General features: G+C 24.3%; 1 protein-coding gene across 1 annotated transcript; it reads right to left on the reverse strand.

The window, feature by feature from the left end:
- Positions 1-2,645: 2,645 nt before the first annotated feature.
- LOC110651962 (vacuolar-sorting protein BRO1) lies at positions 2,646-6,838 on the reverse strand. Its single transcript, XM_058139766.1, has 6 exons — positions 6,469-6,838; positions 5,700-5,867; positions 5,034-5,295; positions 4,777-4,943; positions 4,452-4,604; positions 2,646-3,293 (listed from the first exon to the last, which is right to left on the reverse strand). Exons 1-6 carry the CDS (start codon positions 6,511-6,513, stop codon positions 2,946-2,948), a joined length of 1,143 nt encoding a protein of 380 aa, XP_057995749.1. The 5' UTR covers positions 6,514-6,838; the 3' UTR covers positions 2,646-2,945.
- Between the last annotated feature and the right edge of the window lie 8,280 nt (positions 6,839-15,118).

The raw sequence follows: 15,118 nt of genomic DNA on the forward strand, positions 1-15,118 counted from the left end.
TATAAAACACACTTCTATATTCACCAAATATACACCCACAACTCAATCATATCACACAGCCCCTCCTGAACCCATCCAAACAGTCATCAATCACAATATGTAAAATTACAGTTTAGTCTTTATAATTGACCTTTTTTGCAAAAACCACCCAAATATACTCTAAAATTCTAAAACTTTGGCCCGTGGTCCTTAGCAATATTACTAGGCTATTGCAAAAAGAATCATAATTTTCTGAGCTACCACGAATATTTTATGTATTTTTAATCCCATTTAAGCATTAGAAAATTACGAAAAAGCAAGGTTCGGGCTTACCTGTGCCGATTCCGACTCCTGGGACGTACTCGGGACGTCCGACAATGGTAGGGTAGCCAAAATCTCAATCCAATTTGGAGACTTTTTCGGTAGCTGGTCTGTCTGGCCGGAAATTCACAGACCTGGACAACTGTCGAATTTCCACAAATTGAAGGTACCTACACGAAGCCCACAACACGGGGGTTAATATATAATTTTTACGGAATTTTCTAAACTCATTTAATACTCGAAAAAACACTACAAAATTCTGTGGGACCCACCGAAAAACGATGTCGGAAAATTTTGAAATTTATATTGCAGTGAAGCTCTCGACGAGTGGAGCACTCTGGTACTCTCGGTTTTCTCGTGGAGTTCACGGTTTGCAGAAATCTAGCTCAAAAGTGAAAATGGGCTAAAACTTCCCGGATAAAAATTGGACAAACCGCTAGATGGATTTTGGTGTTCTTGGTGTCTATAGAAAGCTCTCGAGGTGTAGATGGTGTTTGACACAAGACCCGGCTCAATCGGTGGCCGAATCGGCCGAATTTCGATGGGAAAGGTGAAGCGTTGCGCGCGCACAGGGGAGGCGTTCGCTCGCGTTTTCCGGCCACCTGGGATGACAGCCGGCCGTGGGAAGGCACCGGGGTGGTGCGCCGGCGAGGTGGGGAGGCTGGGGAGGCGACGGCACGACCTGAGGGTGAGGGAGGAGAGAGAAAACGGGAGGGTAAGAAGGAGAGGTTGGGCGCGCGAGGGAGAAGGAAGAAGAAAAAGAAAGGGCCGGTCCGATCCGGTCCGGTCCGGTTTGATTCGGCCGGTCCGATTTAAGATACAAAATTTTAAATTTTTACTCTGTCTTGGGACCGAAAATGAGGCCCAAAAATTCAAAAAAAATTCTAGAAAACTCAGAAAAATTCGTAGACTGTAAATATATTTTTAGTTTTGCCACGTAGTCTTTAAATTAATTTTTAAAAATCATCAAATTTTTATATTTTCGAAAAATCAAATCCGATTTGTAAAATCTAAAAAATTTCAAATAATTTTCTAAAATTTAAATAAAATAAAAATATTAATATTACTCGCAAAATAATACATTTAAAATTTAGGGTGTTACAAAAGTAATATAAAATTATACTAATAATTTTCACAGAAATATAAGATAACATTAAATATTTATAATAAGTCACGTTATATTTTTCATATTTTCAATTATAAAATAATAATAAATTACTTCATAAAAAATTTTATAGGCTATGATTAAAACTTTTTAAAATTAAAAATAAAATAGCTAATATAATTTTAATTCACTTCATAACATGTTCCTTAATAATTATATTCTATTATCTATACATATTTTTCAATAATACAATTTTTAACTTAAAAATATACTAATGACTAAAAGATGAATTTGTCATGTAATTAATAATTACAAAGTGGTTTAATGTATTTATTATTAAAAGTAATAAAATTAATTTTAAGTTATATATATACATTTATAATTAAGGACAACTTATGTTATATATATAATTAAGGAAAAATTAGATTATATACATATATATAATCTTAATTACATATAAAAATATATAATTTTATTAAAATTGTATAATATATTTCAAAAATATAAAAAAATTATATGTATAATTTTCATTCTTTGATTCGGTCTTAGTTTGATTCGATTTCAATATAGTTCCAATACAATTTTAATTCGATTCTTGATGAAAAATCAAAATCAAATCAAAATAATAAAATAAATTCGATTCAGTATGATTTGATTTCTACGAAAACAATTTTTTTTTATTCTAACTCGTTTCAATATAATTCTGCGATTCAGCTAAAAATCCAAGGACATGTACACAATTCTACTTATTAAGTGTTATCAGTCAAAGCTTTTGAGGGTGCGTTTGGCATTGTTATTGAAACTGCTGTCGAAAAAATCAATTTTTTAAATATATTAGTTAGAAAGCATTAAAAAATAATTAAAAATTAAATTTAATCAATTTTAATCATAAACACATTAAAATAATAAAACAAATTTTTTCAAATTACTTTTTTCAACGACATCACTTTTTTTCAATGCAAAATAGACCGTGATACTCTTGCTTTGGAGAAAGAACTTACAGATTTTTTTAGATATAGTTTCATTTTCCTTGGTTACAATATTGGAAGTTTATTTGAAAATTGATGTTTAAAATTATTAGAAAATATTAAAATTTTTAACATATAAAAATATAACAATAATTAATAGACTAATTATATGCTTTCATATGGTTACTTATGAATTCAAAGGAAAATAAAATTTTTCTTAGGTGCTTCAATCAGCAAATATTGTGAAAAATGTTTCCAGCAAACACTAATAATTATGAAATGCAAACAAAAAAATAGATTATTGAAACATAGTTCTACTCTATGAAATGCGAGTACCATCACGGTCAAAGGCAACGTTATATACTTATATTCATTACACAACACCTTTATCCATGCGGCTCAACCAGCCTAGCAAGCAGCCTTCATCCTTTGGCCAGTCACCAGAAAAAAGAAAAAGGAAAAAAAAAATGTCCTCACCTTCTGCACGCTAAAAGGGTGAAGAAAACAAGAAGCTTGATTGCCCTTGCTTCCTCAAAAATCAATTATATACAACAGGTCTCTAACACATTCAACTAAATCTTAAAAACAAGTTCTCTCTCCCATTTTTTGGGCTGATAAGGTTCTATCTTCACAATTTTGTTGCCTTGGGGTAATGGCAACTCATCCCCAGAAGGAATCTTTTCATGCCAAACAAACTCATTCTCATATTCAAACTTCCTGAGGGTATCTTCCGAATTTTCAATTTCTTTTGTAAAGACAGTTTTCCATGAATCCTCCCCTGGCAATTTCCTTTTCACACTGATTAATGCATTACAAAGAACTCCAATGGCAACTCCAACTTGGCCATCATTCTTTAAACCTTTAGCGAAGTATGTCTGACTTCGTAAATCATGTAGAGCTTTGCAAGATGACATAAATTCCTGCACAGCACATAGAAAGGATCCATAAAGATAGAGCAACTCCATGAGGAAGGAGATATGCCATAAAGGGAAATCATTCTCTCTCATCTTCTGTCTGAATGTGCATGTGAGGAAGTGCGAGCACAGAAGAATATACTTTTATTTTTCAAAAGGGGGAAGGCTGCAGGGTATCATTAGCAGTCCACCACAAACACATAAATCAATTGCATATTAAACATAACAAAAGAATTCAATTTTTATTACTGGACAAACAAAAAATGCAACCAGTAAAGCAAATAATATATTTTAGAGAACATAATAGAAGCTAAAAGCACCATTAGCATGGTAATTCTGGCACCTAAAAAAGCATGGATCATTGCCCTGTCCTGCTGTGCATATATTTTCCTTAGAAGAAACACTGCAAGTCCTTTATTATTCAAGAATTATAACTGAAAAATGAATGTTTTTGTAGCTCTTTTCGTGTTGTGCACACCCTCACACAAATTTTACATACACACAGAACTGAGGTTTAATAATTCAATAAATTGAGCCCAGTTTTCAGAATTTTCAATTCATTTATCTTCTCATTAAAAGGGTTGGATTAACACTTCAAGTCGAAGCCCAAAAACTAATTTAAATTGGCATGAAGTCAGTACAATTCTCTACATTCAGTTTTGGTTTTGAAATTGTTCCCAGGTGATATATATTCGACTTTAAAACTGAATTCATCAAAATAAATTGCAATCATTGTATGCTTAGAGGAAACCATAAATAGTGCGCAATTTTGCTGGAGTATTTAATTCCATTCATCGCCTTATTGAACGTCATCTAAGCTCATATTCATTCTATATGTGTGGTGTCTCTTAACTGAGCTAGCATACCACGCAAGAAGCAACATACACAACAGGCCATACAGCATCTTATTGAAAGAGCTGCTTTATTCATTCAAATACCAGGTCTGTATAGGGGCCATTACATTTGAGTTTTCAGTCAAACTTGGATATTTTGGCCTCTCCTAGCCATTTCCAACATCTTGTGAGAATCTACATGTATTTGATATATGCACAAGACCATCCACAAGCAAGTAAATAGTTCCTCAGTTGCAGCATACATACACATTCCCATTTCAGCTAACAATATGAATAAGATAGTTTGGATTTAACACATTTATATACATACCAAAAAGCGTGATGCAATAGCCTTGTACTCTCCAATCCCAGAATTTAAAGCACCAATTGCTTCACTGAGCAGTTCTGCAACACCATGGTGCAGCTTTGCCAAAACACCAAACCCTGTATTTCCTGTTTCTTCAGCCTTTCTTATGTATACAGCCTATCACATTGTAATGTCACCAAATTAGCAGAGAGAATTATCTGCAAAACTCCTATCAGTTAACAAAATTTAATTAGGGGGGAAAAAGAAGAAGAAGAAAGAAACTGATAAAAGTGCTAGTTTCCAAGTGGTAGAGTATTCCAATAGACAGGATGACAGCCATAGGACTAACCTGGGCCTCAGCCAAACAAATAAGACTCATAGCAGAATTCACTGATATGGTAGCTTCTGGCGGCCTTTCTGCAGATATTGCAGGATGTAAAGAGGGAAGAACCTCATGAGCTAAATAATGAAAGACTCCAGCGGCTTCTCTGAAGATGAAGGCTGATTGCTTTAAGTCTACAACAATGCAAAGGTAACAAATAGAACATTAATGGCCTGATCAACAAGCTCATGCCAGTGTGACATGAATTGGAAAATAAAACCCACCTGCTGGCAGAAACTCCAAAGCCCTCTCCCTGAGTATTGCTCCATAAAGGAAAAGGGTCATAACAAGCTCAAACCGCAAATTATCAACTTGAAAAAACTTTGGACCTGTAAGGTTAAAGAAAGATGATGAACTAAGAACACTGCTCCATTGTATCTTGAGTTGTGAAATCCACCAGGCTATCTGACTATTGATGCTGACAGTATCAGCATGAGAAATGAAATTTTCCAACAATGGCAGGTAATGTTCCAGTCTGAGACGTTCCTGAGCCATTTTAAACAAAATATAGAATCAGAACAACCTGCTTAACACTGGCTGAGTATAGACAAATTGGTTAGTACATGAAAATCCAAGTCACTTAGTTTGAATCAAACTACAAATTTAGTAATGTAAACCATCATATAACCAAAAATCAAAACCAAAACAAAAGCATTCAATTAATTGCATATGCTAGTACAACTATACTAACTTGCCCATTACCAATATCATTAGACAAAATTAAAAATACTTTCATAGATGAGTTCATCCATCAAAGCCAAAGAAGGAAATAAAAAATCATAAAGTTCTGGAAAGTTTAACAACCACCAGTAAACACACAATGATCAGAAGAGGCTAGTTTCAAACAATATGAAAGAAAATTGTCCAAAGAAAAGGAGAAAAAAGACGACCTGCTCCCAACGAGAAGTGGATCCACCAGACATTTCTCTTGCAATAGCTTCTGTGATGAAGCTTGTTTGATTAATGGAGTCCTCAATTACCCTACGCTTGGAACTTAACTCTTTCAGATGCTCCAGAGATACAGAATCACGCACAGCAATTACATCCTCAAACACAATCTGCCAATATTGCTAACATATGTCATGATATAGAGGATAACCCAAATTTAAAATCTTGTAATGACATATCTCAATGACCAGACACCAACTATATAAAAAACAATAAAACGATAAATAAACGCTGCATAAAATAAATGAAGAAATTACTTGAATTCTAATATATGATAAACACAATGCTTCCGGATACATCGACTGTAAGTTTCTCCTTTGGTTGAAGGGCACCAGATACAGCTCTTGAACCAACATTACATCTAAACAAGTTAAATTTTCCCAAAATTCACGTTCGCATTCCATAAAAATAATTCTAAATTGTCCAGTTTCTCATTAATGTTATTTTACTTCAGCTGATTCAGTATTTTCAATTTTATCCCCCTTCACACTACAATAACCAGCAAGCTAAATTTCTACCACATAACACAGCACATCAATCGACACATGGAAAACAACATAACCCATATCATCAAAATCGATCAGATTCAGACCCATTAAGTTTAGCACAATCAAAGACACCGAAAAACATCTTCACACTCGATTCCGGTAAAAACCCAAACATACATAGGAAGAAAATAAAGGCGCCGAGCAATACAAAGGCAAAGACTACCTTCTTCGTTTTAAGCTTAGCCAGGTCTCCATATTGCAGCATCATATTTGCCGACTCCCCACACTCAAAAAGGTCGGAGTGATGAATACACTAAGGAACAGAACCAATACCAAGGGATAACAACAAAAACCTCAGTTCTCCTTCACAGTAGTCCCGTACAAACTTCACTCAAATCAGGAAACTAAAACAAGCCCAAGTTAGATTCAATTCTCATAGAACTAAATCACAGGAGCTAAGTAGAAGCATTCAGAGCTCTGGCTGTGGCTGGTGGATGGGAAATGGTCAATGGGTTCGCTTTCACGTTTTCGTACTATTGGTTCCGTTTCCTTCCCTGCCAAGATTAAGATTACAATTGCAATGAGCGAGTGTGGGCCAGCTGGGGCTCCCGCGGAGTCTCTGCAGACTTCGGTTTCTTTATTCGGGTCGGGCTGGGATTTGTAACAAAATATAAAACAATCGTTAATTTCCCAAACTCATTAATTATTTAGAGCGGCAACCGATAATGGCCTTATTTTTTTGTGTTTTTTAATATTTATTTAATATTTTTTTAATAATATTTGAATTTATATCTTTTTAAAATATATTTATATTTATTTTTAATTTATTTAAGTTTTAAAATTATTATCTATTTTTTTATTATGAGTAATTAGATATTTTACTTTATTATTTGGGTAGTAATAAAATAATAAAAAATATCAAAATTTAATAATTTTTAAAATATGTTCATAGAAATATCGTGTAGTCAAATAATGATAAATTAGATTTAATAAAATATATTTTTCATCTAATAATAATTTTAAATACTCTGTCAATATGATTAAAATTTTAAAATTAAGATAATTATTATTATATTTTATATAAATAATTTATTTTAAATTTTTGTATACAAAAGGTAATACTTTAACTTTATATTTTGTCACAATTTAATGAAAGTTATATCTTTTATTTACTAAAAAAATTTCTTATACTAATTAATACTTTTCTAAACTATTTCCCCAAATTATCATAATTTGGCTTTTCTCATATTATTTATTTCAATTAAATTAGTCTTTATAACATGTGTTTCATGGGTGAATTTATAATTATTTTATTTTTAATATGTATATAATATTAAATTTAATTATTTAAATTACATATCATTTTCATGTTAGTTTAATTAATTTTCTAAATAAAAATATTTTTATTAATTTAAATTTATTATATTTTTAATAAGATTATATTTTTCATAAAAATAACATGTCATAACTAAACTAATTATTAATATAATAATTTAATTTCATTATTAATTTAAATATAATAAAATGAAAATATAGTATAATAATAAGTTTCCTAAAAAATATTAATATGAAAAAAATTGTTTAAAAATTAAAATGATAAACTAATATTGTATGCAAGTTTTCATATAATATTAAATTTATTCAAACTTTTTTTTTTAAATATATATATTAAAATATTTTTAATAATTTAAAGCTAGTTTTATTTTAGACTGTATTATTTATGTTAACATAAAATTTATTTTTAGAACCTGAAGTTAGATATATTATTAAAATATACCTAATTATTTAAATTTTTCATATTTGTAACTTCTCATTTGATTGATATATTCACACTTTAATTAATTTATATTTATAATAATATATTCTTAATCTAAAAAAAAATCATATAATATTATAATAATTAGAGATAATTTCAAAAATTATAATCTGTGATTTTGTATATTACTTTGAAAAGGATAAAATTTTTATTTTTATGAAATTAATATTATAAGATTTGATGATGTTACATTATTTTGTATCCATTTATGTAATTCTGATATGTTAATTTTTTATTTTAATTTGTGTCAATGTCAAGCCAATATTATGTTTAAAATTATTATAAAAATACATTTTTATGTATTTTTCTTATAAAATTAATAATACATTATAATATATGTGTTAATATATATCAATTAATTTTAAATAAATAAATATAATTTTTTTATATAATTTGTATTATTTTAACAATTCATTGTGTTCGTTTTATTTATAATCTATTTTTTTTAAAATGTTATGATAATTTCAATATTATAAATAACATAAAAATTAAAAATGTCTCTATATTTTCATAATTTCAGTTATTTATTTACTAATTAATTAAGTTTATGGCTTTTTTAAAATAATTCATATGGCTAAACTTTTGATTTTTTTTCTTAATTAAATTTTAATTTAGTTATAATTTCTTATTAAAATCTTACACTAAGATTTCAAATATTTTGGTATTAAAATTATATATTATTTATTTAAATTTAAATAATTAATATTTTATAAATGGTAACCTCATAATTATATTAAAATTACCTTTTTATATTAAAATAATAATAATAATAATAATTTTGAAAGAGTAATTATTTCATATATTATTCTATAAAATTTTATTTTGGGATTACAATAAAAAATTTAGTTAAGTAGAAGTATAAGTAGGGCTTTAATTTTAGAAATTATACATTAAGTTTGTTTGCAATTGATATTACAGAATAATTTATTTATAATATACATAAAAGTACAAATAATGAATTTTTGAATTGATATAAATAGCCTTAATTTTTAATTAAAATTTATAAAATTAATTAAAAAATAAATTGACTATTATAGTAGAATTTCAAAACTTACTAATTTTCTATAATTTTGATTAGAATATAGAGAAGAAAGAATTCTCTAAATTCTTTTATTTGATTACATTTGTTAACTTCTTGTAATAACTCTTTTAAAAATATATATAATTAATCTAAAATATTTTCTTTAAAATTAAAGAGAAAAGAGTGTTATTTATATTAAAATAATTATATATCATTCTAAAATATATATATATATATATATATATATATATATATATATATATATATATATATATATATAAAAGAGAGTATGTTGTTTCCCTATTTTCTTTAAAAAAAAATTATATATCTCTTTTATTGTAATAGCTAGGGAATTGTCCATTTTTTACACATAACTATTAATATTTTTAATAATTTTAATAAATAAATAATCATGTGAAAAAATAATATTTTAAATTATCACTAATATTCTATTAATTTTTATATAGAATGAACTTTTACCTTAATTTTTTAAATGAAAATTTCATAATATTATAAAAACAAAAAAATATATATTTTTAATGAAAATAATAAAAATATATATTAAAAATAAAAAAACATTTAAACTTAGATATGATAATTTATCATGAAATTTTTTTTTGGCGTTAAGTCATAGGTCTTCTAAATTTAGAGAGCATAACAAGATCGATATAAAAATGATATTAATAATACTTTGCAAGGCAACAATAACTTTATAGAGTGAGAAATAATTATTAATTAGCACACTAATCCCTTCATTAACAAGTCCAATTCCTCGCTATGGAGAGATAACTATAAATATTTACTAGATATTTTAATAGTATAATAATTTTATCTTATATTTTATTTAAAGTATTTTTATTGACATTAAATATAAAATAAAATCGAATATAAAAAGATAAAAGATGTTTTTATTAAATAAGACATATTACTTTTGTTAAGTCTTTCACTATCTCTTCCTATACTTTGAATTGTTCATAGAATTTTTATTTATTGATTTTGTTTTTTTAGCATATTTTATATTTTATATTTTTATTATTGTTAATACACTTATTTTTTTATCAACAAAAATGCGCCCATTTTTCTTCTACACATTCCATTGCAAATCATTCATGACACCTAAGTTTTAAGATAAATTCATAAAGTTATATCAAACAATTTTTAATAGAAAGTATTCACAGTAAAATCTGATAAAAAAATTCCAATCATATAATAATAATAATAATAATAATAATAATAATAATAATAATAATAATAATAATTTATAAGCATTCGTAAATAGTGAATTGTGTATAAAATGTTTTGTAGTGCAGAGCAACACTATAAATAATGTAATAATTAAATTTTTAAAAATTGAAAGTTTTAAATAAAGAATAGTAATATAAATTGAATTTTAAACATTTAATGATATGATTAATATGATTAGATTTCCATAATGGAAATTAATTACAAATAGATATTGATTTTTAAACTTAAAAAATCATAATTTATTCAATTAAAATATAGAAAATAAATAATAATTAAAAAAATAATATAATAATTTATAAAATTTGCATATTAAAATTCACAAGATTTATATACAACAAACTTTTAATATTTAATGATATTAATATTTTTGTTGATGTGCGTTAAATTTTTTATATATAATATAATATATTAAAATTTTATTAAATTCATTATGCCGTAGAGTTTTTTTTTCTTATCTTTATTTAATTTTATGAAATTCTTACCACTTAAAATATATATTGGTTATATCAAATTTATTATGTATTTTTTGTTAATATAAAAGAATGAGATATATTTGTAAATTATAGGAAAATTTGAAGAATTTATATTATTAACTAAAGAAATTTATATTTAATTACAAACAAATGAAAAAAATTGCATGAATAGGCTAATCAAAGAAAAAAATTATATATATATTAAGTATAAAATTATTAACAATATTTAAGATTTTATTTTAATTAATTTTAAATTAATTAAATGATAGCGTAATGATATAAATAATAAAAAGTTAATATATATATAATAATTTTTATTATATATTTTTATTTATATAAATATAATTTCTCATCATTAATTATCTAACTTAAAAAATTGATTAGATGACTATTTTAGAATTAAATTTATAGCTTTTAGCCTTAGATTAAATTTGAAGGAAATTCACTTATCAACTAAGATTTGTTAATAGAAATAGAATTGAGATTTAAATAGAAAATTAATATAATCAATTAATTAAAATTTTTTTAAATAATAAAAATATTTTATATTATTTTTAGCCAATTAAAAAAGAGAGTACTAATTTATCATTATACGTGCGCCAACTAATATTTTTTTGTTAAAATTAATTATATTTTTATTTATAATACAATTATTTTTAATTTATTTAGTAATTATTTAAATAAAAGTACTATTAATAAATTTACTAATGCTTAAATTATATTTCTATTTTATTTTGTAAAATATATCTTATTTTGATAATAATTATTGTTGAGTAAATTATTAAAATTTAATTTATATATAAAATATATAAAATAAATTAAAAATAAAAAAATAAAAGTTAACGAAAACCCTCAAACACAAATCTTTTACATCAATTCAAATATATTGTATACACATATTTTTATATAAATAATCATAAGATAGAGATAAAAAAAAATCAATTAGAATTCATTAAAAAAAATTCATAGAAATAAAATATCTTTTTATATTTTTGTATAATATAAATCATAAAAATATTTTTATAAAATTTTATTTTAAATTATATTATAATAAAAATTTAACTAAGTATAATTTAAATACAAATAAGACTGAAAATTTCATATTTATAGACACTCTAAAATTATATAGATAACCAAATATTAAGTCTTAAGAATTTTTTATTGAAAAATTAAATAAACTTTTAAAATTATAATTTAATGGATATTTAAAATAATTAAAAAATAAATTAATAACAATAATATTGCGTGTTTATTTTTTATTAATTTTATTAAAATAAATTAAATAATTTTTAATAAATTAATAATACTTGTAACATTATAATTATATAATTTATACATTAAGAATTATAGTATTTTTTTTTAGTATAAGCGGAGTTATTATTAAAATAATATTAAAATTTTAATTAATATTAATAATTGTAATATTTAAAATTAAAATTATTAGATATTTAGTGATAGATTTTTTTCGTTAAAAGTTATTAGTGATAATATAGCATATTGAAGAATTGACATTTTTTAGTATTTAGCGATAAATTTTTTGTCATTAAACAGTTAGTGATAATAATATTTAGAGCCACATATTTATTTGTCACAAAATATTATTAGCGACGAATTTATATGGATTAATGACAGATTATTGTCGTTAACATGCCTTATTGATGATGAATTATTTATCTATCACTATAAATACATTGTTTTTGTAAATAATAGATAAAATAATAATATTTTATTTATTAATTATTTAATTTTTTATTTTAGTTAATTAATTCTTATGAAATTTTATATCCAATTGAAGCTAATTATAAGTTGAATTAAGAATTTTAAACTTATAAGAGCTATAAAAATAAAAATTTTAAATTTATATAAATTTTAAATTAATTTAAATAATAAAAAAATAATTATAATTAATTTTAAAAATGAATGGCAATTTAGGTAAAGTTATTATTCAACCACCTTCATACAATTATGTATAATATATATTTTTTATAATAATATTTATAATAAGATTATTAATTATTATTTACTGTGAATTAAAAAAAATATAAAAATAATTTAATTAATTTATAGATTCTCTCATTAATCATACTTTTATATTTATTAATTAAGTTTTTCTAATAATAAGATGATACAATGAAAATTGAATGATAGATGTTTTAACATAAATAAATTATTATAATAATTAAATATAATAATAATAATAATAATAAAAATGATAAGAAAAAATAATTAAGGATATTATAATTATAATATAACTATAGAAAAAATAATAAAATTATTGAATAAGTTAAAATTTAGAATTTAAAATTATATCTTATCGATATTGCTCGCCTAAAATATGAGTCAAATAAGTTAAAACTCTATACGAATGCCCAACACGATAGTAAAAAAAGTCAAACACTGTTTTAGATGATCAAGAGGTCAAACGAATTGAACAAAAATAAGACCAAATAAAACCTTCACTTACTCAACAAGGTGAACGAAAGATGTACTGAGTGGCGACTATGCCAATAATAAAGTAAAACCGGATCTTACGTATCGAATAATAATCACGCTAGCAATCAAGTAAAAATTAAATTTTATAGAGACAATCTTGGATATTCAACAATAATCACATTCATAAATGAAGTAACAATTATTTTTTAAAAGGCTTACAAATATCAACCAAGTAATCAAAAATAAGTATGCACACTTTTTATTATTAGAAATCTCAATATATTTTTTTCATTGTTCACACGTTAAGTTCTCTAACTTGAGCGTTAGAGTAGTCTATCAAAAAGTTATCCACCTCATCTTCTTTTATCTTACAGGTTTACGTGGTATTAGGATTAGACCTCTAAACTTTTGATAACATCATTTATTACAAGAATATATCGTTGATAATAAATTTTATTTTTATGTTATGATTATTTTAGAATAATAATTAAAAAATAATAGTTAAAAATTATATACATTTTTAAAATATATTAATTAAATTCAAATTAAAATATAATCAAAAGAATTAATTAAATTTTGAAGTGACTTGCAATTATAAGCGAAAAAAATGAAAACCGTTGTCAAATCATTAATATTGCCTCTGTTTTCTTTCTTGTCGTATTGTCATTTATTGATATTCTCTATAGCAAATAATGAATTCATTAGAATTAGATTTTAAAAGGTAAAATTGGATCTAAATAATTGCCTCGCTAATGTTTAAGTCTAAATATGCAAAGGCTAAGATATTGAGATTTTTTTTTATTATATCTCATAATATTTTGTTAATTGAATTGAATTAAAATAGTGCACATATAAAAAATAAAATATGAAAGCATATAATATAATTTAGGATATTTCATTATAATTATCAGTTGATTAGCGTCATAAATAATTTTTATTTCTCTTTAAAAAAGTCATCTTTAAAATATATATATAGATATCTTACAGAATGAGCGTAAATCATCTCTTTATATGACTTATATTTTTTTTTCTTCTATTATTTATAGCTCCTCTAACCTGACTTATATTTTTAAAAAATAAATATATAAAATAATTAAAAAATTAAGTAATTTTAAGTTGCTTAAGTGAGAATAATAAAATTATTTATTTTATGACTTAAAAAGAGAAACACAAATATTTATTGACTTTAGTTTCAAACCCATGCTTTCTTGGTGAGATGTAAAACACCTATAACCCATGAAATACTCTATGGGTATTAATACTACATGTAATTATTCTTCTGTTATCATTGAACTATAAGTTTGGACCTACACAATTATAAAATCTTTTACATATTCAAATAATTATTAAGTTAGAGCATCAAATTTCAATATAACATTATTTTTAAGTTAAAAAATCACCATAAAAATAATATAATATAAAATTTACCAATTATTCAGGAAATATTATCAATCAAGTGTAGAATTTAACTTCTTGCATCTTAAACGTTACATACAAAATATTATTAAAAACTATGCCACTTACCTCAATTAAGGCACTAAATCTTTCACCCAACTTTGAGGTCATGTATAGAGCTAAAAAATGGAAAAGAGAATTATCACCACCAACAACATATTAGGTTTATATATATATATATATATATATATATATATATATAGAGCTAAAAAATGGAAAAGAGAATTATCACCACCAACAACATATTAGGTTTATATATATATATATATATATATATATATATATATATATATATATATATATATATATATATATGATATTCATTTTTTTTAAATATATTATTTTTAAAAAATAATTAAATTTAATAGAATTGCAATAAAAAATTTAATTTTGACTTTTTTTTTTCATTCGTCCAATTGTAAATATGCTT

This window comes from Hevea brasiliensis, chromosome 17, assembly GCF_030052815.1.
Source record: "Hevea brasiliensis isolate MT/VB/25A 57/8 chromosome 17, ASM3005281v1, whole genome shotgun sequence".
In the NCBI taxonomy this organism is placed as follows: domain Eukaryota; kingdom Viridiplantae; phylum Streptophyta; class Magnoliopsida; order Malpighiales; family Euphorbiaceae; genus Hevea; species Hevea brasiliensis.